This window comes from Grampus griseus, assembly GCF_964374135.1.
Source record: "Grampus griseus genome assembly, chromosome: X".
Lineage (NCBI taxonomy): Eukaryota > Metazoa > Chordata > Mammalia > Artiodactyla > Delphinidae > Grampus > Grampus griseus.
Genome location: NC_138999.1, coordinates 46,418,301 through 46,442,048, shown reverse-complemented (window position 1 = coordinate 46,442,048; position 23,748 = coordinate 46,418,301). Strand labels below are relative to the sequence as shown.

Here is a 23,748-nt window from a genome sequence, read left to right as displayed (position 1 = left end):
GTTTGGTAAGATTCACCAGTGAAGCCATCTGGTCCTAGGTTTCTCTTTGTTGGGTGTTTTTTTTTTTTTATTACCGATTCAATTTCCTTACTAGTAACTCGTCTCTTCAAATTTTCTATTTCTTCCCGATTCAGTCTTGGCAGGTTGTATATTTCTAAGAATTTATCTATTTCTTCTAGGTTGTCCAATTTGTTGACTTATAGTTGTTCGTAGTTCAGTCTGTTTTCTTTCTGTTGTTCAGATTGGATAATTTCTATTGTTCTATCTTCAGGTTTACTATTTTTTTTCTCTGTTGTCTACATTCTGCTATTGAGCCCACGCAGTGAGTTTTCATTTAAGTTACTATAGTTTTTTCTAGAAGTGCCATTGGTTCTTTTCTATATCTTCTATTTCTTTGCAGAGATTCTATTTTTTGCTAACACTTTTTATTTATTCATTTGTTTCAGGCATGTTTGTAATTGTTCTTTGAAGCATTTTTGTGGTTGCTCCTTTAAAATCCTTATCAGATAATTCCAACATCTGTGCCATCTCATTGTTGAGATTGATTTTCTTTGCTCATTCAAGTTGTGATTTTTCTTGTTCTTGATATGATGAGTGATTATTTTCATTATATCTTGAATATTTTGGGTATTATGTTATGAGATTCTGGATATTATTATATCATATGTTTTTGCGAGCCTCTTCAGACACTGCACTTCAGTGGCAGGGGAAGGGGGTACTACTTCTTTACTGCCAGGTAGGAGTGGAAGTCCAGGTTCCCCCAGTTGCTCTCTGTTGGCACTCACTACTTCAGATCCTGCTGTCATCTAGTCAGGCTGCCTTCTCTCCATCTTTCAGAGTCGTCTTACCTTTTTTTTTTTAATGTCCAAGATTTTTAGCTGTATTTAGTGGGAGTAATAGCGAGAAGTGTGTTTACTCCATTATTCCAGAACCAGAAGTGACCAATTAATCTTTAAAATAGCTCTTTGGAGCTATTATTTTCTTTCATGAGGCTAAATAGCTTGCTCAGAGCTACATAGCCAGTTAGTTGCTCAACCACAAGTCAAACCTGGGTCCCTTGGACTCTTGCTATAGGATATAATACTATAGGTAGTATAAAGCACTGTTCAGGTTAAGCCATTTTCAAGGTGTTGTGGGAGATAGAGAAAATCAGGCTTATAAACTCACACACACTCCACATTTTTGTTCAAAGTGAAATCAGGTTAAAATGGACATCACGCTTTTTGAAGCAGCTGAAGCAGCTGCTACACAGCTTTAGGAGTGTGTAGCAAAGGGAAGAGAAGGCCTAGCATTCATATTCAGGGTTTACTATGATACAATGTATGGGCTGCAGAATCCCTGCCCTGGAGAAAGTCTTATAGGGTGTGGAGTTAGAAGTATCAGAAGGACAGCCTGCTCTGTCAGGGCTCACAGGATGTCTCTTGGAGTGACATATTTAAAAAAAATAAATTTTACTTTTTAATAATTATAGATTCATAGGAAGTTGCAAAAAATGTATGTGGAGGGCCTTTGTACCTTTACCCAGTTTCCCCCATGGTGATATCTTATATAACTACAGTACAATATCAAAAGCAAGAAACTGACCTTGGTACAATCCACCAATCTTATTTCAATTTCACCAGTTTTACATGCACTCATTTGTGTGTGTGTATGTGTATTTAGTTCTATACAATTTTATCACACTTGTAGATTCATGTAACCACCACAATCAGAATACAGAACAACAGAAGGAATCAGAATTCCTTCACCAGTGGGGCAGCATAAGTTTTGCCCCAACCCACCTAGAAGAAATTTGGGATGGCAAACATGTACCAAAGGATGGGTGGTCAGTATCCAAGAGGAGTATTATGAAAATTCAGATCAGGTCTGATAGGCATGATGCCCAGCACTGAGTTATGGGAGCTAAATGAAAATATTTTTGGAAACAGAGGCATCACTGAGTGGGGAGCACACCTGACATGTTACTATTCCCCTTATAGCAAAGGAACCAGTGTTATTAGACAGAGTGAGGGGAGAGTAGTAGAAGCTGATGATAGGGGCTGGGGGGGTGGGGGTGGGGGTGCAAATCATGTAGGGCAGTGGTTCTCCAAGTAGGACCAGCAGGATCAGCATCACCTGGAAATTGGTTAGGCAAATTCCATTGTCCTACCCCAGACCTGCCAATTCCTGGTGGGGCCCAGGAATCTATGGTTTAACAAGGCTTCCAGGTGATTCTGATGCACACTAAAGTTTGAGAACCACAGGTATAGGGTCCTATGGGCCATTGTAAGAACTTGGTTTTCACTCCAGATAGGATGGGAGCCATAGAAGGATTTTGAGCAAAGGAGAGTTGTGATCTGGTTTAGGCTTTGGCTGTTGTGAGGACAGACTCAAGGTGAGTATGGGATGAAGCAGGGAGAGTTTGGGAATCACTGTAGATCATTATTTCTTAAAATGTGGTCCCTGCACCAGCAGCATCAGCATCACTCACAACCTTGTTAGAAATGCACGTTTCTGGGCCCCACCCCGGATCTACCAAATCAGGATCTCTGGAGATGAGGCCTAGGAATCTGTCTTAACAAGCCCTCCAGGTGTTTCTGATGTGCCCGAATATTTGAGAAACACTGGTCTAATTAGGCAATGGTGACTTGGACTGGAGTCAGTGGTGATGAGAAGTGGTTGGATTTTGAATGTATATTGATACAGGATTTGCTGACAGATTGGATTGGAGTTGTGAAAGGACTCAAGGATGACTCTGTTTTGAGGAGTTTTGGTATACAGGGGAATAGAGTAACAGGGCAGTGACAGAAGGGGTCACAAGAGGATTTTTTGTTTGGTTGGGTTTTTTGGGAGATAGAGATTACAGCCTGTTTGCTTGCATGTCAGTGCACATGGAGTGATTCTGTTGGTGCATCCAGCATTTAGTGAAGCCTGTTATTGGCAAACTTATGTGCCAGGGACTGGGTAGAACAAAAAGAAACATCCCTGGTGCACTGAAACTTGCTCAGTATCCTTTGTACTTCTCCAAGTCCTATGTGCTTGGAGGCAGGGGGGCCACTGGTGCGAATGGTGGGTGCCTCAGCATCTCGGGATGGGTCATCCATGTTTTTATACATTGTGCTTGGCCTGATCAAGGTGTTGCAGGAAACTAGAAATTGACTTGGATTTTCTGATATTTTTTGAATAATGAAGAAGGGTAAAATATGTTCTTTTTCCTCTTTATTGATGAATGAAGACATTGTTTTTCCAAGGCACAGGTGGTGACAGGACCTGGCTCTTTGGGAATCCTCAGAGAGCAGAGGTTGAGCAGATAAGAAGCTAGACAGGATCCTGGGCAATCTTGTCACCTCTCAAGCTTCTCCAGTCCTCAGCCCCCACCTCAGTTCCACATCCCTGGAAGGATTGAATGCCCACTTTTGTGTTCTCATAGCACTTGACTCTACTAGTAACCCCACATTATATTCTAGTTATGTATTGTAGTGGTATAGTGGAGTCAGATGGATCTGGATTTTTATCCTGCTCTGCTATTTATTAGTTTTGTAATGACCAAAAAGTTCCTTAACCACTCAGATTTCTTATCTGTTAAATTAGAATAATATTAATAATGATGATAGCTAATACTTTGTCCCAAGTACTCTCAGTTCTTTACCTACTTTAGCTCATTTAAGCCTAACAACTCTATGAGGTGGGGTACTATTAATATTCTTCTTTTATACATGCAGAAACTGAGGCACAGCAAAGTTAAATAAATTGCCTAAGTTCACACAGCTAGTAAGTGGCAGAGGTGAGATTTAAACCCAGGCAGTTTGGCTCCCAAGTCTGCACTTTGTGCCTCTAAATACTGTACAGAATGCCCTGATTTGTTGTAGAGATTAGATGTGTTAATATATGTGTGATAACATATTCACAGTTCACTTTTCTCCTCAACTCCTTTTATGCAGGCTTCAAATTCTCTCACCATCCCCTTACCCTGCTTTATTTACTTTATAAATAAAGTAAATATACTTTATTTACTATAGCCCTTATGAAACTGTTTTGGTACCATCTGTCTCCCCCTCTAGAATGTCCACTCCATGAGGGCAGTAGCTATTTTCAGTCAATATTTATTGAATTTATGCACCCACTTACATCCAAATACTGAGTTCCTACCATGTGCCAGGTTCTGTGGCACATGTTGGGGATAATTCATCTTAATCTTGAGACCTGGTGCTGTGATAATTGTCCTCTTTACTAAGGAAGCAAAACAGCATTTAGGAACCTTGGTCCAGGTAATAATTACTGAGACAGTGCAGCCAGAAGCCTGATTTTCATCCATATGCCTTCCTGATGTGAGATATTATCTAGCCCAATGAATTGGGTTGAATAATAAATAAAGCAAGACTGGGAGATGGATAAGGTGAGGACTTGGGGTGAACAAGAGATGCTGTCTGCTGTATGTAGTAGGGGCAGATAGCAAGTAAATGGGCAGTTGCAAGTCTGCAGGGTGAGTGCTGAAATATGGATAGTTAGGGGGGCGAGGCATGGCAGTAGGGAAGAGGAAGGAAAGGAATGTTCTAGGCACAGGGAGCCATGTGTGATGAGTCCCAGAGACCAGAAAGAGCATGGTGCTGAGAGTCGAGCTGGGTTTTAGAGCAGGGCTGGCTTCATGGGTGTGTGACCGCTGTAGTCACACACAGCCTCATATTTGGAAGGGGGCCCCATGCCCATGCTTGAAGTTTAATGCTCTGTGGTTGTAGTCTTGCAATTCTTAATAATTTTACCTTTGAATTTGTGTTTTGTATGTGAGGTTCCAGGGACAGTGGAGTTTGTCCTGGGGACCTAGAGCTTTAGCTCACCTGTGGTCCTACCTCTTGCTGCCTCCCTGAATGGATTCTCGACTGGCTGCCTGGGTTGCGGGGCCTGGGTGCAGGTGCTGGAGAGTCAGGGTCAGGTGCATGCACCCTGCACACTAAGTCATAGCGCGTGGCCCCTGAGTGCCTGTGAGGGCCTGCGCTTGCCCCTTGAGTATCCCCATGCCCAAGGGAACATGACAGTAATTAACAAATAAAAAGCCCCACGGCAAGTTGAGAGAGATCATGGAAGAGAGGAAATAGCTTTTCTTTGTCAACTGGGGGCTCCTGATTTTCATTTGCACCAGCCCCACAAATTTTATAGCCTATGCTATGTGTGAAGGGCAAGAGGTGGGGTCTTTTAGGCCATGATAAGTTTATACTTTACCTTAAGAAAAATAGGAAGCATGTGAGGGGTTTTGAACAAGGGTTGACAGGATCAAATTTACATTTTAAAAAGATCACTTTGGCTGTACTGTGGAGAGCCATTTGGGTGAGGACAGAGTAGAGGCCAGGAGCCCAGTTAGGAGGACAGGATAGTAATCCCAGTTAGAGATAATAGTGGCCTGGATTAGGGCAGGGGCAGTGAGGATGACAGAAGGATACAACTGATGGCCAGTTAGGAGATAGAAGTGATAGGACATGGTGATAACTTGGATGATAATAGCATCACATACAGAACACTTACTCTGTACCAGGCAGTGTTCTAAACACTATATAAATTAACTCATTTACTTTTGAGAGCAACATTATAATACACATACAAATTTTTATCCCCACCTTAGAGACGAAGAAACTGAGACATAGAGTTAAGTAACTTGCCTAAGATCTCACAGGTAGTAAGTGGAAAGTATAGCTAGGCTGTAAACCCAGGCAGTCTGGCCCTAAAGTCTACAGTCCTGAGCTTGAATACCTACTCAGGGTGTAGTGGAGGGAGAAGGTGAGAGGCAAGTCATCAGTGGCTGCCAGGTTTCTGGCTTAAACACCTGGTAAGGTTATGGTGCCTTAGAGAGGGAGCAGGTTTAGGGGCCAAGCAGGGGGAGAAATTGAATTGGACGTGTTAAATTTGAAGTACTATGTAAGTGGGCTATCCAGTAGAAATATCCAGGAGAAATTTCAAGAGAGGGTCTGAAACTCTGCAAAGAGATCTGGCTTGCAGTTATAGTTATATAGAGGGCACATGGAGCCCTGAGAGTTAGTGAAACCAATGAGAGAAAGTGAGGAGAAAAGAGAGCCTAGAAAAGAGGACCTAAGAAATGTCAACATTTAAGGAGTGGGCAGGAGAAAAAGAATGCACTGGGAAACAGAGCAGCCAGACACATAATTAAGATCACATCACATCCCTGCTCATAATCCTCTGGTGGATTCCACCCAGTTCTTCACTCAGGTAAAGCCAAAGTCCTTTATGATGTCCTACAGCTGTGGTCCCCAACCTTTTTGGCACCAGGGACCGGTTTCATAGAAGACAGTTTTTCCACGGACCGGGGTTGGAGGGGGATGATTCAGGCAGTAATGCGCACGATGGGGAGCGATGGGGAACGGCAGATGAAGCTTCCGCTTGCTCGCCACTCACCTCCTGCTGTGCGGCCCGGTTCCTAACAGGCCACAGACCGGTACTGGTCCAAGGCCCGGGGGTTGGGGACCCCTGGCCTACAGGACTCTACTGCGTGAGCCTTTCTGACCTATTATTGTCCCCTTTGCTCTCTCTATTCCAGAACACTGTCCTCGTCTAGGCACACTCCTGCCACAGGGCTTTTGTACTTGCTGTTCTAATTGGGATGCTCTTCCCTCATATACATATGGCTTGCTCCTTTACTCCCTTCAGGTCTTTATACAAAAATTGTTTTGTCAGTGAGTCCTTCCCTGGCTTCCCTACCCAAAATTTCAACACCACTGTCATTCCCCTCACCACCCAGTGTGTGTATGTATACTTACATATACATGCATACATATTCCCCTTCCTGCTTTATTTTTCTACTTAACTCCTCTATCTAACGTACAATATATTTCACTGGTTACCCTGATTTATCTTGCTTCTTGTCTGCTTCACCCACTAGATTGTCAGCTCCATGAGGGCAGGGATTTTTGTATGCTTTGTTCTGTGTCTTTGTCTCTCCAGCACCTAGACCAGGGCCTGGCAGATGCTCATTAAATGTTAGCTGGAGGGATGGACCCCGGGCAAATGGGGTGTTATGGAAGTCAAGTAGAGAGAGCACAGGGTCAGCACTGTGGTAATGCTGCTAGGAGGTCAAATGAGATAAAGGAAGGAAGTACTTATTGCATGTTTCAGTAAGGAGGTCAAGATATCAGTGAAGTCTGTTTTAGAGAAGGTGGGGACTAAAATCAGACTGCAGCAGTGGGTGAGAAAGTGTACACAGCAACTCAAAAAAATTCTTTTTATAGGTTTGGCCCTGGTAGAACATCTCTGGATAGTACAGTGTGGCTAGGAGTAGGAGAGAGACTTTTCACTGTATACGCTTCTGTACCTTTGGAGTTTCATAAAATGTATAATCAATACCTATTTAAATAAAAGTCATTGTGAAGCTGCATAGGATTAAACAAAGAAGATATTTAGCTCTGAAGTGGCAGAGAGGGGCAGAAAGGAGGCAGGGAAGGTCTTGCAAAGATCAGTGAGCTAGTTTAAATGCTATTGTGAAGGGGAAGGTAGAGAGGGAGAGGTTGAAGATACTGCAGAAAGAAGAGGGAATTTATTGAGAAGGTAAAAAAAAAAAAAAAAAAAGATGTGACCCAGGTGGAAAAGCTGACTTTACAAAGAAGGAAAGATAGTTCTTTCGTTGTAACAGGAGGAAAAGAAGGATGCAGAAGGAGGTAGATTTGGTGTGAGAAGTTGAGGTAGTTCCCATCTGATTACTTCATTTTGTCTAAGAAGTAGGAGGCAGGGTCATTTGCTGAGAGAGAAGAGGAAGGCAGTGGGGGGTCAGAGATTTGAAATAGCCATTGTGGATGATGGTGGAGAGAACTGAGCAGGGAAATACAGGAGAATTGTCAGGCAGCATGACCCAGATTTTTTAAAATAGACTTTATTTTTTAGAGTAGTTTTAGGTTCCCAGCCAAGTTGAGTGGAAGGTACAGAGGTTTCCCATATGCCTCCTGCCCTCACATGCATAGCCTCCCCCGTTATCAACATCCCCCACCACCAGAGTGGTACATTTGTTAAAGTAGATGAACCTACATTGACACATGATTATCACCCCAAATCCATAGTTTACATCAGGATTTACTCTTGTTGTTATACATTCTATGGGTTTGGGCAAATGTATAATAACTTGTACCCACCATTATGTCATTTTAGTAGCAGAATAGTTTCACTGCTCTAAAAATTCTCTGTGCTCTGCCTGTTCATCTCTCTTCCCCCCAATCCCTGATGACCACTGATCTTTTTACTGTCCCCATAGTTTTGCCTTTTCCAGAATGTCATGTAGTTGGAATCATATAATATGTAGCTTGATTGGCTTCTTTCAAAGTTTCTTTCATGTCTGTTCATGGCTTGATAGCTTTTTTTTTTAGTGCTGAATAACATTCCATTGTCTGGATGTACCACAGTTTATCCATTCACCTACTGAAGGACATCTTGGTTGCATCCAAATTTTGGCAATTATGAATAAAGTTGCTATAAACATCTGTGTGCACGTTGTTATGTGGACATAGTTTTCAATTACTTTGAGTAAATGCCAGAGAGCACAATTGCTGGATTGTATGGTAAGAGTATGTTTAGTTTTGTAAAAAACTGCCAAACTGTATTCCAAAGGGGCTGTTTTTTGCATTCCCACCTGCAAAGAATGAGAGTTCCTGTCGCTCCACCTCCTGGCCAGCATTTGGTGTTGTCAGTGTTCTGGATTTTTGGTTATTCTCATAGGTGTATAGTGATATCTCATTGTTTTAATTTGCATTGTCCTATTGATACAGGATGTGGAGCACCTTTTCATATGCTTATTTGCCATCTGTATATCTTCTTTGGTAAGGTGTCTGCTCAGATCTCTTACCCATTTTTTAATCAGGTTGTTCATTTTCTTATTGTTGAGTTTTAAGAGTTCTTAAGAGTTCTTTCTGTTATATTTTGGATAACAGTCCTTTATCAGATATGTCCTTTGCAAATATTTACTTCCAGTCTTTGGCTTGTCTTTTCATTCTCTTGACAATGCCTTTCACAGAACGGGTTTTTAATTTTAATGAAGTCCAGCTTATCAGTTCTCATTTTTCATGGATTGTGCCTTTGGTGTTGCATCTAAAAAGTCATTGCCAAACCCAAGGTTATCTAGATTTTCTCCTATGTTGTCTTCTAGGAGTTTTATAGTTTTGCATTTTATATTTAGGTCTGTGATCCATTTTGAGTTCTTTTTTGTGAAGGATATAAGGTCTGTGTCTAATTCCATTTGTTTGCATGTCCAGTTGTTCCAGCACCATTTGTTGAAAAGACTGTCTTTGCTCCATTGTATTACCTTTGCTCCTTTGTCAAAGATCAGTTGACTATATTTCTGTTGATCTATTTCTGGGCTCTCTTTTCTGTTCTATTGATCTGTTTATTCTTTCATCAGTACCACACTGTCTTGATTACTGTAGCTTTATAGTAAGTCTTCAAGTCGGGTAGCATCAGTCCTCCAACTTTGTTCTTCTCCTTCAATATTGTGTTGGTTTTTCTGTGACTCAGATATTTTGGACAGTGTGAATTTATTGTGGCACCAATCCAATGGATGATTTTTCTCTAGCCATGTCCAATGGTCCAATGTTATATAGTTGGATTGAGCCAGGGTTGGGATTTGCACTTGGGAGTGATGTAAAGGCAGTGGGGCAAGTGAGTTGAAGGTATCTGTAAGAGAATGGTTGAAGTGAGGAATGATGAAATCTATGAACTAGATAGGGAAGAACGGTGAAGGCAACAGCAGTTGAACAGGTGAAAAGTAGGATCAAGGGATTTTGGAGGGCAAAGAACAGGTGTAATGAATGAGAGCTGGATGGATGTACTTGTGGTCAGAGTGTGATGTATGCATTTCATATTCCAGAGGTGAAGCAGTTGCAAGTGTTGACAAGGTCTGGGTGATGGCCATGAGAGTTGGTAGCTGAAATGGGAGTGGAGGCAGCAGTCTCTGAAGATGAGAAGGTCAATGAGCTAAGAGGCTGGGATATTAGGCCTTTATATCCATAATTATGTCACGTGGGAGGCTGGCAGGACTTGGGATGAAGAAGAATCTGTGAGCAGGTTCTTCAGTGAGTGAAGAGGGTATGTTGGGGAGATGAGTAGCTGATAGTGAAGAGGTATGTTGGGGAGATGAGTAGCTGATAGTGAAGAGGAGTGGGAAGAGCTATTGTTGGATGATATGAAACTCAGAGGAATAGGAGATCTTACACAAGGATAGAGGAGAGATGATCTCAGAGTCTGACTGGAAAGTGAGGGGGATGTTCACCCCCAGCCCAGCCCTGAGTTAGAAGGGTCTGGGAGAATGTACAACTTCTACCTGACCGGGTTCTAACACAGTGCTTCTTAGATTATCTGAGGTGAAGGACCCAGGGTATTTTGGTTTTTTTTTTTAAATTTCCAATTCATAATAGACCAATCCTTTTATAAAATAAAATGTCCTCAATTTATTGATGTGCAACAGGTTTACAGGGTTAGCACTCGGGAAGGTGGTGGGGTCCTGATCCTAGGAAGTCAGTCTTAGCCGAAATGGTTGGAACTCTGCCTTATTATTATGCTCCCTGTTCTCTGTGGCTGACCAAAGATTTTAGGAGATCTTAGCCAGAAGTTTTTTGGAGGGCTGCCGATGACTTCTTTGACGAGGAAGGCTTTAAATTTTGTGAGATTACCAGCTCACATACATGCAAACTCAGATTTTCAAAATTAAATAAATCTTTCTCAGACATTACAGTATGAAATAAGTAACACATGTTCATTGTAGAAAATTAGAAAATACATTTAAGAGAAAAATGGTTACCATAATCCTTCACTCAGAGGGAACCACTGTTGACTATAAAATACTATTTTCATTTAATAAAGTAAATAGCTCAATAAAGTTTAAATGTTTGATTTTATGTTGAAATAATATTTTAGATATATTGGTTAATAAAATATTAAATTATTATTAAACTTAATTTCACCTGTTTCTTTTTACCTTTTTAATGTGGCTATTAGAACATTTAAAATTACATATTTAACTCACATTATATTTCTACTGGACAGCACTGCTCTAGAGTCTCTTCCAGCTTTGACCATTCTGAGTCTTAATGAAGCTTTATTGTCTGTACATTTTTAGCTCTGTCATAATTATTTTAGACCATTTGGTCCAATAGAACTTTTTGCATTGACAAAAAAGTTTGATAATCTGCCCAATATGGTAACCACGTGTGGCTACTGAGCACTTGAAATGTAGCTAGTGTGATGAAGGAACTGCATTTAAAATTTTACTTAATTGTGTACTGAACAGCACAGTTCTAGACCTTACGAAAAGTAAAATTTCCACAAACCTTGTCTGATTTTCTCTTTTCTAGTTGTGTTGGTGTTGAAGAGGAGAAGGCTGCTGACATTGACCTCTACCACTGCCCCAATTGTGAGGTCTTACATGGGCCCTCCATCAGTAAGTAGATCTTGGAGTTTTTAAGAGAAGGCAGTCCAGAGGAGAGACAAAGCAAAGGAAGCTTGGAAGGAAAATTGCCTTTTTGTCAGTGCTTCAGATTTGTCTCTCTTGGGAAATAGCAGAAGCCTGTGTAGGCTCTGCAGGCCAGCAGCTGCTCCAATGAGAGGGCAGAAGTGCAGAGTTTCACCTCCCTCCCTTACTTAGGGATTCCCCAGAGGAAGCACCTATCCTCACCAAGAGCTTTCCTGAGACTGTGAGGGCCTCCTTGACTCCAGATGATGCAAGGGGTTGTTAGATTGGAAGAGAAGCAGGATCTGCTGAGGCGTTTGCTCTTGGAACCATAGCTTGTAGCCATTTTGACTGACAGTGTCTTGTCTTTTACTGACTTAGTGAAAAAACGCCGTGTATCTTCAAAAGGCCATGATACACACAAGGGGAAGCCAGTGAAGACGGGAAGCCCTACGTTCATTCGAGAGCTTCGGAGTAGGACCTTTGACAGGTGAGGACCCCGTACTCCAAGGGCCAGTGAATGCCAGGGCTCTGGGAAGCTGGGGCCCATCTCTTCCCAGCTTTCCCACTGGCTGTCGCACTGGGTACCTCCACCATCTGGGGATGTCTGCAGGGCTCTGTGAGTTCCCTCTGGGGAGGGATCTTCTGTTTTAGTCAGTTTCTGAGAAACATTGCTAGAGTTTCATTTGATGTGCAGAGTACATTAAGGTCCACTTGTAGAAACTTTTGGTAGATAGGCAGTTTTCGCCTCAGTCAGGAGAGGATATTTACATGCACCCAGGGAATGCTATAACTAGAAGGAGTCTTAAAAATCAGAAAGTTTAATTCTCTCATTGTAGAGAAGATGAAACTCTTTGGAAAAAAATTTTTTTTGAGTAGTCATGTATTTCTTTTAAAATCAAGAAAAAATTTTTTTCTTTTAGAAAATTAAGATGGGCTTATTAAATAAATTACTTGAATTGAGCAAAAATAGTGTTAGAAAAATTAATGAATAAAGCATTCTCTTTTGCTTAGTTTTTAATTCATTTGACCTTTTCCAGCTTTCCTATAATTGAAGTGTTATTTAGGATTATAAGTGTTTCTTCAACTTAATAAATTTTGTTTTATTTATTTAAAGGCAGTGAGTCTCCTTTCTACCCCAGACCCCTCAGGTCCCTTCTCCAGAGTCAACCAATTTCTTGTGCATTCTTTCAGAAATAGTTTTTGCTTATACAAACGTGTGTGTGTGTGTGTGTGTGTGTGTGTGTGTGTGTCACCTTGTTTATTAAAAAACACAAACAGACACACTTATTGTTCTACATCTTGCTTTTTTTAAAATCTAAATTATGGAGATCAATCCATAACAGCATATACAGATGTTCTTCATTCTTTTTCATGGATGTTTAGTACTCCACTGTATGGATGTATAATTTATTTAACCAGTCCTCTGTTGATGAATATTTAAATCAATTCTAGTATTTTGCTATTAGAAAAAAAATGCGCAGTGAATGTCTTTGTACTTAGGTTTTTGCATATGTGGGTGAGTATATGTGTAGATTTACTACCTAAAAATGAAATTGCTAGGTCAAAGGGTATGTGCTTTAAAAATGTTTATAAATATTGCCAGATTGTTTTCAAAGTGGCCACACTATTTCATACTCCCACTAGACAATGTGTGAGGGTACCTGTTTTCCTATATCCTGGCCAACACTGTTTATTATCAAACTTTTTTGCCTTTCTGATAAGATAAAAAATGAGATTTCATTGTTTCCACTTGCATTTCTTTAGTTATGAAGGAAGCATGTCTGTTATCGTACATTTATAAGTCATCTTTATTTCTTTCTCTGTTAACTGCCTTCTCAACATTGTTTAACAGTTTTTCTGTTGGGTTACTGCCTATTTCATACTGATTTGTAATAGCTTTCCTTGCAGAAAATTTTAATTTTTACTTAAATTTACTATTACTATTTATAATGATTACTGGGCCTTGTCTCTCCGATAATTTTTCTACTACTCTATGGCCTTATTTTTTCTAATTTGATCTTTGTTCCATCTAGAATTACTTAAAGAGTGAGATAGACTTTGATCTTAATATTTTTCCAGATGTTTGTCCCAACACAATTTGTCAAATAGCCAGTCTTTTCTCCAGCATGATTTTAAGAAAACCAGAAACTCCTGTTTTCTAGTTAACGAAGTATGTGTGTCAAGAGAGTGGCTATAAAAATTGTTTTTGTTTTTAAATTAGTCTTTTCTCTTTATTTGCCAGTGTTTAAAATGGGGTAGTGCTGCTCTGGGTTAGAGTAATTTAGCTAAACTTGTCAGGTATGTCTTTTCTTCCTGGGCAGGCTGTTGAGTGATTTCTTCCTTTGTCATCTAGAGAAGAGCACCATATTGACAGGCTATCCTGGATTTAGCTTACCACCTCTGCCAGTGACCTGGCTTCTTGCCTTCGATAGGTCATTTCTTCCCTGGCAGGTGAAGTTTATGCCACTCATTAGTTGCCAGCCAACATTAGGTCCCCTCAGGAAGACCCCACCCTTTGGGTGAGTGACAGCATCCAGTGAGGCCTTCAGTAGCAGGGCCTCTAGGGTTCAGGCTTTCTCTCATGTGGCCCACAGCTCAGATGAAGTGATTCTGAAGCCCACTGGAAGTCAGCTGACCGTGGAATTCCTGGAAGAGAATAGCTTCAGTGTGCCCATCCTGGTCTTGAAGAAGGATGGATTGGGGATGACGCTGCCCTCACCATCATTCACTGTGAGGGATGTGGAACACTATGTTGGTAAGCACCACAGACCCTCTTAACTGTGACATTGTTCACTCCCATCAAAACGTATGACCCTTCCCCTCCAGTCTACGTTTTGCATTTCCTTTCTAGCTATCTTGGGAATTTGAGGTGAAGTGCCTTGCCCAGAGTCATTCTTTTTTTTTTTTTTTTTTTTGCGGTACACGGGCCTCTCACTGTTGTGGCCTCTCCCGTTGAGGAGCACAGGCTCCGGACGCGCAGGCTCAGCGGCCATGGCTCATGGGCCCAGCCACTCCACGGCATGTAGGATCTTCCCGGACCGGGGCACGAACCCGTGTCCCCTGCATCAGCAGGCAGACTCTCAACCACTGCGCCACCAGGGAAGCCCCCGCCGAGTCTTCTTAGGCAAAGCTGGAACCAAAATCCTAGCCTACCCTTCCTTTTCCTCCTAACACACCACAAAACCCCAGGCTGAGCCCCATCTTTTACCTGGGGAATTCCAAGGATTGTTATGGCCTCTCTGTCCTCTGTTGAGATGAAAAAGCCTTTGACTTTTGCCCTCACATGCTAGTTGTGTTCTGGACATGAGTTTTGGGGGATAGGAAGAGAAGTGAGGAAGCAGGGCCCAGGCAGGTGGATAGTACTGTGAGTGAGACTATGTGTCAGGCAGTTCTGTTGCCTTAGCAGGCCTGGACCTGGCACATAGGTCTAAGTAGAGTGTGAGGAATACCTACCCCCACTTCCCATTTATGCACATACAAATACAGTGAGAAGTTTTCAGTGTAAGGTCATTTTAGGGACTGGTTAGGGGATGTGAGAGTCTTCTCTGATCTCTGGGACTTGGTGCAGAATCCATCTCTTTACTCCAGGTTCTGACAAAGAGATTGATGTGATTGATGTGACCCGCCAGGCCGACTGCAAGATGAAGCTTGGTGATTTTGTGAAATATTATTATAGCGGGAAGAGGGAAAAAGTCCTCAATGTCATTAGTTTGGAATTCTCTGATACCAGGTAAGAGGGAGAGGGGTAAGTAAAAAGCCTCACAAAGTGCCTAGGACTTGTGATATACTGAGTGTATATTAGTGTTCCTTTCCCTTCTTCCCGGTGGTTTCTTCCTTTGGGATGAGGAGCTGGTTTATACTTTCTAGGGTAGCTGCTTACATTATAACAACCAAATCATATTTCTCCTTTACAATTTCTAGCATAGGATAGATTATACAGTAGCTATTTTAATTTTTGTTTCCTTCAAGATTTAGGACAGCTTTCTTAGACCTTTTTTTGGTGTTTAGATTGTGGCATGGTCACCGTTTAACTCCCAGGATAGGTCCTCTGTCCCAGGTAAACACTTCTTTACCTGGAACTGAGCCCTGAGAGGTTTCTCTAATTGTTCCTCATAAAGAAGACACTACAACATGGGGACAGTACAATACTGTTATACACCATGTGCCAAGTGAGTGGACCCGGGTGTGGAGATTCTGAGCATTTAGTGGAGGAAATGATCACCTTTGACTGGGGAAGGCTATGGAGCTGGGACTTGGGAATTCCAGAGCTGAGTGGAATGAGGATGCTGACTGGACTTACAAAAATAAGTGTCCTGTGTGCTCTTTGGGATTCTGTGGAGAGAACTTCTTTCTCTTATCTGAGTCTCACTGGGATGGGGGGCATTTTATTCAGGCTTCAGCCTTCAATTCCCAATCAGCTGACATCTGCTCTCCACCCCTTCCTTGATAGGCTTTCTAACTTTGTGGAGACACCCAAGATTGTTCGGAAGCTCTCATGGGTGGAGAACTTGTGGCCAGAGGAGTGTATCTTTGAGAGGCCCAACGTGCAGAAGTACTGCCTCATGAGCGTGCGGGATAGTTATACAGACTTTCACATTGACTTTGGTGGCACGTCGGTCTGGTACCATGTGCTCAAGGTAAGAATGGCTATGGCTTCTGAAGACAGCCAGGCTTTGGGCCTCCCTGTTTGTTTCAGGTGGCAGCATAAAGACAGGCTGCTAAGGCCTACCTGCATCCCAGATTCTATTTGGGTGACATTTCAACATAACTGCTCTATCAGGGTTGGGTACTGAGTGGATATGCCATATAAATTGTCTCTACTTTACAGTTTTGATGGTTAACTTTTATTTTTTTTTAATAACAGCAGATGCCTAAGGTTTTCTCTGACTGTTATCTTAATTGAACCAACCTGTACTCCTACCGCTATGTATGGAAATGTCCATATTTACTGCAGACATTTCTGGTAACATGAGAAATTCCCTTTCCCCTCCAAGTTTATTGAGTTATAATTTGTATACCATAACGTTCACCTGTTTTAAGTGTATAGTTTGATGATTTTTGACAATTGTATAAATAGTTGCATGACTGCCACCACCATCAAGATAGAGCACGTATGAGATGGTTTTTTTTAATGTCAGCCTTTCTGTAGTTTCCCTTTTAGTGGTCGTTACAATTTTATAATTAGCATATTGATTGTCAGTGACTACAAAGGATTTTTGAGGTCTGGAAAATAAATTTCTTAAGTAAGTTTTATTGTTCTCCACCACTGTTCATGCTATTTAGCTTTCTTATCAGAAACGCCAAGGAAAGAGCAGAAAACTTGGATATGGCTCTTGTCCAAATGATCACAAATCTTGAGCTAGTTGTTTTCATTGGTTTATCATGAAGAAATTGGAGTGTGTAAATGAAAGTGCTATTATGCAAATGTTAGATTTAACTTTTTTATTTTTAAATAGTTTCTTTTTCATAGAAAAATTGCAAAAATAATAGGAAGATTTCCTGTGTGCCCTTCACTCAGATTCCCATGTTACTATTTTATTATACTCTTTCTTTCTCTGAAGCAAACATAATAAAATGGTTTTATATAAATATTTTTTCTGAAACACCTGAGAGTAGTTTCAGACAAGGTGTCCCTTTATCTCGTAATAATTCAGTGTGTATTTCTTAAAAACAAGGGTATTCTCTTATATAACCACAGTATAGTTATCAAAATCAGAAAATTAATATTGATATAATACTGTTATCTAATCTACAGATCTGATTCAAATTTCTCTAATTGTACAGTAAATAATTTCTAGTAGATAATTTTCTACATTGAAATGTATTATGAAATATTGGTTAAACTAATCAAGCTATGGGTTGGGGATATTTTTGTGCTAGTGGGTTTTTTTCTTTTCTGCCAAATTATCTATCTGGTGATTATCCAGGCAAAACATAGTTAGGAAATAATATGTTCTTCCAACAGATAATCATCCAACATATAATCTTACAGAAGTCCTTGGGTGATTACTGAACTTTTAAACTTTTATTAGCTTTGATTGCAGGTGTGAGAAGGAATGCTCTCTGTAAATGGCATTTAAAGGCAAATTCAATTTTCTTCTCATTAGTAATGTGGCCTTAAATTCTCCTAGGGCTAGTAATATTGATCTACTCATCTATAGAGGCCATTTTTCATTTGGCATTGCATCTAAAATAGGAGCCTTTGGTGTACATTTGTCTTAAGTTGACAATTTTGTTTGAAATGTCCTTTCCAAATTGTTTTTGTCAGTTTTATAGAAGCTTAAAAGTACAAAGTGCAAAAGGACTTCTGAAGTTTTCCAAATATATATATAAATGATCCTTGGACAGAAGGAATTCTAGCATACTACATGGTCTTGGAACATGAGAGAGAGAATATTCTTTTGGAGACTCCCAGAAGACTTCTCTGGAAACCTTTGATATTTTTGACATGTCAATCTTTCTTTGTTTCAGGGTGAGAAGATCTTCTACCTGATCCGCCCAACAAATGCCAACCTGACTCTCTTTGAGTGCTGGAGCAGCTCCTCTAACCAGAATGAGATGTTCTTTGGGGACCAGGTGGACAAGTGCTACAAGTGTTCTGTGAAGCAAGGACAGACACTTTTCATTCCTACAGGTCTTCCCTGGGCTCCTCTGGGAGGGTTTGAGGAAGGTGGGAAGAGGAAGAGAGCTTGTGGCACTGGAACCAACCCCTTCCCATAATGTGTTGATCTGATTATGTGAGATATCCCTCTCATATCAGTTGAAGGCTCAGAAGTGGACATCAAGAAAATGCGAGTGGTGGCCAGTGGGCAGTGTGGTTTCTTGGGGAGGTCCAGGAGGAAGTTGATAGCTCCTTTGCACTGGACTGATGTCAACTTGGTGGACAGATAGAAAACAGGACTCTTAGCCCCATGACTCTAGAGATAGTGACTGAGAGACTGGCATTGTAGACTATAAGTCAGAATGACCTGGGTGGGGGTAGGGTTTTTTTTTTCCCAAAACAATAAAGGCCTAGGCTTCACCCCTAGAATTATGAAATCGTTGGTCTGGGGTGGGATCTGAGTGTATTTATTTTGAAAAAGTCCCCATAGTTGTCTCAATTTGGGGAAAGTTGACATCTTTAGTATGTTGAATCTTCCATGAACACATATGTCTTTCCATTGATTTAGATTTTTCTTGACTTTCTAATTTCTTAATTCCTTGATTTCAGAATTAGTGTTAAATTTTCTCAGAATGTTCAATAGAATTCTCTACTGCAGCCACATGGACCTGGAGATTTCCTTTTTGGGAAGTTTTTAATTAACATTCAATTTCTTTAAACCTGTATTAGGCTATTCAAATTATCTATTTCATATTGAGTGAATTGTAAGTTTGTGCTTTTCGAGCAATTGGTCCATCTTATCTAAGTTGTCAAATTGATGTGTGTAGAGATAGTATTTCTTTATTATTCTTTTGATATCTTCCAAGTCTCTAGTGCTACCCTGTGTTTCATTCCTGATGTTAGTAATTTGTGCCTTCTCTTTTATTGTGTGTTAGTCTTAATGGAAGTTTGTCAATTTTGTTGAACTTTTTAAAGAATCACTTTTTGTTTCACTGATTTTCTCTGTTGTCTTTCTGTTTTCAATTTCATTGATTTCTGCTTTTATCTTTGTTTTTCCTTCTTTCTGCTTGCTTTGGGTTTATTTTGCTCTCTTTTTCCTGATCTTGAGATGAGAGCTTAGATTATTGATTTCAGACTTTTCTTCTTTTTTTATAATAAATTTATTTTATTTATTTATTTTTGGCTGCATTGGGTCTTCGTTGCTGCGGATGGGCTTTCTCTAGTTGCGGCGAGTGGGGGTTACTCCATTGTGGTGCACAGGCTTCTCATCACGGTGGCTTCTCTTGCTGCAGAGCACGGGCTCTTGGTGTGCGGGCTTCAGTAGTTGTAGCACGTGGGCCCAGTAGTTGTGGCTCGTGGGCTCTAGAGCACAGGCTCCATAGTTGTGGCGCATGGGCTTAGTTGCTCCGCAGTATGTGGGATCTTCCTGGACCAGGGCTCGAACCTGTGTCCCGTGCATTGGCAGGTGGATTCTTAACTACTGCGCCACCAGGGAAGCCCTTTTCTTCTTTTTTTTAATATAAGCATTTAGTGCTATAAATTCCCCCCTTAGCACTGATTTAGCTGTGTCACATATTTTGATATGTTGTATTTTCATTTTGTTAAATGTGCCTTTAAAAAAATTGAGATATAGTGCACATACCATAAAAATTACCACGTTAAAGGGTACAATTCAGCTTTTAAAAAAATATTCTTGAAGTTGTGCAAACATCACCACTATCTAATACCAGAAAGTTTTCTTCACTTCAAAAAGAAACCCTGTACCTGTTAGCAGTCACTCCCCATTCCTTCTTCCCCCCCAGCCCCTGTCAACCCCACTTCTGTACTTTTCTCTGTGTATGAATTTGCCTTTTCTGAATATTTCATGTAAATGGAATCATGCAATATGTAGTCTTTTATGTCTGGCTTCTTTCACCCAACATAATATTTTCAAGGTTCATCCATGTTATCAGTACTTCATTCTTTAAATGGCTGAATAATAATTCCATTGTATGGATATACCATATTTTGTTTATCCATTCATCATTTTATAGACATTTGGGTTGTTTTCACTTTTTGCCTATTATGAATAGTGTTGCTATGAACATTCATGTACAAGTTATTGTGTTAACATATATTTTCAGTTCTCTTGGGTATATCTACCTAGGAGAGGAATTGCTGAGTCATATATATGGTAACTCTGTGTTTAACTTCCTGAGGAATTGCCAGACTGTTTTCTAAAGCAGCTGCATTTTCCACCAACGATTTATGAGGGTCTCAATTTTTCCACATCCTACCCAACAGTTGTTTTTGCCTGTCTTTATGATTATAGCCATCCTAGTGGGTGTGAAGTTGTAGCTCATTGAGATTTTAATTTGTGCTTCTCTAATGGCTATTGATTTTGAACATCTTTCCATGCACTTATTGTATGTTTATATATCTTTTTTTGAAGAAATATCTATTCAAAACTTCTGCCCATTTATTTATTTATTTATTTACTTGATTGTGCCAAGTCTTATTTGAGGCAAGCAGGCTCCTTAGTTGCGGCACACGAGCTCCTTAGTTGTGGCATGTGAACTCTTAGTTGCGGCATGCATGTGACATCTAGTTCCCTGGGCAGGGATCAAACCCAGGCCCCCTGCATTGGGGGTGTGGAGTCTTATCCTCTGTGCCACCAGGGAAGTCCCTGCCCATTCCTTAATTAGGTGATTTGTCTTTCTATTGTTGAGTTGTAAGAATTCTTTAAATATTTTGGTTTAGACCTTTATCAGATGTGTGATTTGCAAATACTTTCTCTCATTCTGGAGGTTGTCTTTTTACTTTCTTGATGTTGTTCTGTGAAGCCCAAGAGTCCCGTTTATCTGTTTTTTTTCTTTGCTTGTGCTTTTGGTGTCATATCTAAGAAACAATTGCCTAATTCAAGGTCATGAAGATTAACACCTGTGTTTTCTTCTGAGTTTTCTTTTTAGTTCTTACATTTATGTCTTTCATCCATTTCAAGTTAATTTTTGTATATGGTGTGAGATATGGGTCCAATTTCATTCTTTTGCATATGGATGTCCAGATGTCCCAGAACAATTTGAAAAGACCATTCTTTCCCCCATTGAATTGTCTTGATACCTTTGTCAAAAATCAGTTGACCATAGGCCATGTATTGGTTTATTTCTGGACTTTGAATTCTATTCCATTGATCTGTATGTCTGTCTTTATGACAGTATCACACTGTCTCAGTTATTGTACACTTGTAGTAAGTTTTGAAATTGGGAAGTGTCAGCCTTCCTGGGCCCCTTGAATTTCCATATGAAGTTTTCAGCTTCAGGTTTTATATAGATTTTTTTTTTAGTGTTTGCTCTAGTTTTATGTATATATGTATACATATATAGATATATATGTATATGTACATAGACATAGACATATACACATATATCTATGTATATGTACATATATAGATAAATATGTATATGTGTATATATGTATATATGTACATACATATCTATATGTGTATATTTATATATACATATATATCTATCTTATGACAGTCTACTGGTACTGACATTTTACCAGTTTGAAGAAAGAGTTGAAACCTTACCTCTTTTCACATCTCTTTACCCTTACCATATGTAATGTATTTGTCTTAAATATTTCCTCTGCATACATTAGAGCTACATCACATAGTGTTTTAATTTTTGTTTCAGCTGTCAAACATAATTTAGAATATCCAAGAGCAGGAAAGTCTATTGTATTTACCTGTATTTTTACTCTTCCATTGTTCTTCCTTCCTGGTGTTCCAAGATTCCTTCTCTTATCATTTCCTCTCTGTTTAGAGTTTCAGGGTAGATCTGCTGGCAACAGATTCTCTTAGTTTTCCTTCATCTGTAAATGTCTTGATTTCCCTTTCACTCTGGAAGGATAGTTTTGCTGGGTATAGAAATCTGGGTTGATATTTTCTTTCAGCACTTGAATGTTGTGCTGCTTCCTTCTGGCTTCTGTGGTTTCTGATAAGATTTTGGCTACCCTTTAAATTGTTTTTTTCCCTGTATGTGTCATTTCTTGCTACTTCCAATATTTTTTCTTTTTTATTTAGTTTTTCAGCAGTTTGACTATCATGTGTCTTGGTGTGGATTTCTTTGGGTTTATACTGTATATGTTCATCAAGCTTCTTGAATGTGTAGGCTTATGTCTTTTGCCATATTAGTGAAATTTTTAGGTATTATTTCTTCAAATACCTTTTCATTCCCTCACTCTAACTTTTCTTCTGGGTCTTTGATTATACAAATGTAACACATTTTGCTATAGTCCCACAGGTTCCTGAGGGTTTTTTTTCTGTCCCATTGCATGGTTCTTTATTTTTTTGTCTTTTTTATTTTTACCGGCACATAGTTGATTTACAGTGATTCAGGTGTAGAGCAAAAAGAGACTCAGTTATATATATAGTATCTATCTTTTTTCAGATTATTTTCTATTATAGGTTATTACAAGCTATTGAATATAGTTCCCTGTGCTATACAGTAGGTCCTTGTTGGGTTCCTGAGTTTATTTTTCTCTCAGTCTATTTCTTCTCTCTTGTTCATATTGGGTGCTTTCTATTGTTCTGTTTTCAAATTCTCTGATTCTTTTCTCCATTGTCTCCATTCTTCTGTTGAGTCCATTGTTTCATTATATATTTCAGATGTAGTATTTTTTAGTTCTATAATTTGTACTTGTTTCTTATTTATAGCTTCTCTTTCTTTTGTTTGTTTGTTTCCAGCATGCTTGTAATTGTTCGTTGAAGCATTTTTATGATGACTCCTTTAAAACTCGTGTTATATAATTCTAACATCTTTGTCGAACATTATATTGTATAATTCTGGATTTTCTTTTCTGTTACTCAGATCTGTTTGTCTATTCATATATCAGTATCATATTGATTTGATTACATTGGTTTTATAGAATGTTTAATATATGATGAGGCAAGTCATGCCCCCCTCCTCCTACCCCCATACCCATCTGCTTTTCTCTTTTATAGTTTTCTATTCCCATGCATTTATTCACCCATCTTTGAATTCTTTGCTGGGTCTCACATGATGTTTATTTTTTTGTACACTGGGCACTTGGTAACTGGTGAATTGAATTTGTCTACCAGAGATTTGAGTTGGATTCATTTGCATCTTGGTAGAAATTCCCACAAACTGGGTGCAATCTACTGAGTTCCACAAGCATTTCATGTCTACTGTCTGCCCCAACATTGGGCTAGGTGCTAGAGATAGAATATGGATAGGCTCTTCAGTACTAATAGACACAATAGAGATATTCACCAGAAGTTTTGGGAGCACAGAGAAGAGCACTTAGTCTGGCCAGAGGTTTGTGAAAATCTTCTCAGAAGAGTGACACCTGAAGAGTAAATAGAGACTGACCAAGGAAAGAAAGGCAGGAAAGCGCTCTCAGATAAAGGGAAAGGCATAAACAAAGCAAAGATGTGTGAAGCAGTTTATGGATACTGGAGCCTAAAGACCAAGGGCTGGGAGCAGATGAAGCTGAAAAGGTTGGCAGGCTGAACTTACTTCAGAGGCAACTGGGGACTACTGAAGATTTATTTGTTTATTTAATTTCTAATGAAATATTTCAGATGTAGCAAGAGATATAAAGAATAATATAATGAACATTTATGTGTTTATAACTCAACTAAAAATATAACATATTACAAACATATTTGAAGCCTTGTATATACCTCTCCTCAATTACATTCCCATTCTGCCCTCTCAGAGCTAGCTGTTGTCCT

General features: G+C 39.8%; 1 protein-coding gene across 1 annotated transcript in view; it reads left to right on the top strand.

Annotated features, from left to right (window-relative positions):
* Positions 1–23,748, top strand: part of PHF8 (PHD finger protein 8) — a 95,032-nt gene that overhangs the window by 10,774 nt on the left and 60,510 nt on the right. Inside the window, exons 2-7 of the mRNA XM_082681639.1 lie at positions 11,313–11,398; positions 11,789–11,897; positions 14,005–14,165; positions 14,999–15,140; positions 15,861–16,047; positions 17,882–18,044. Coding sequence (XP_082537765.1) covers positions 11,313–11,398; positions 11,789–11,897; positions 14,005–14,165; positions 14,999–15,140; positions 15,861–16,047; positions 17,882–18,044 — 848 coding nt within the window. The remainder of the gene's footprint in view (positions 1–11,312; positions 11,399–11,788; positions 11,898–14,004; positions 14,166–14,998; positions 15,141–15,860; positions 16,048–17,881; positions 18,045–23,748) is intronic.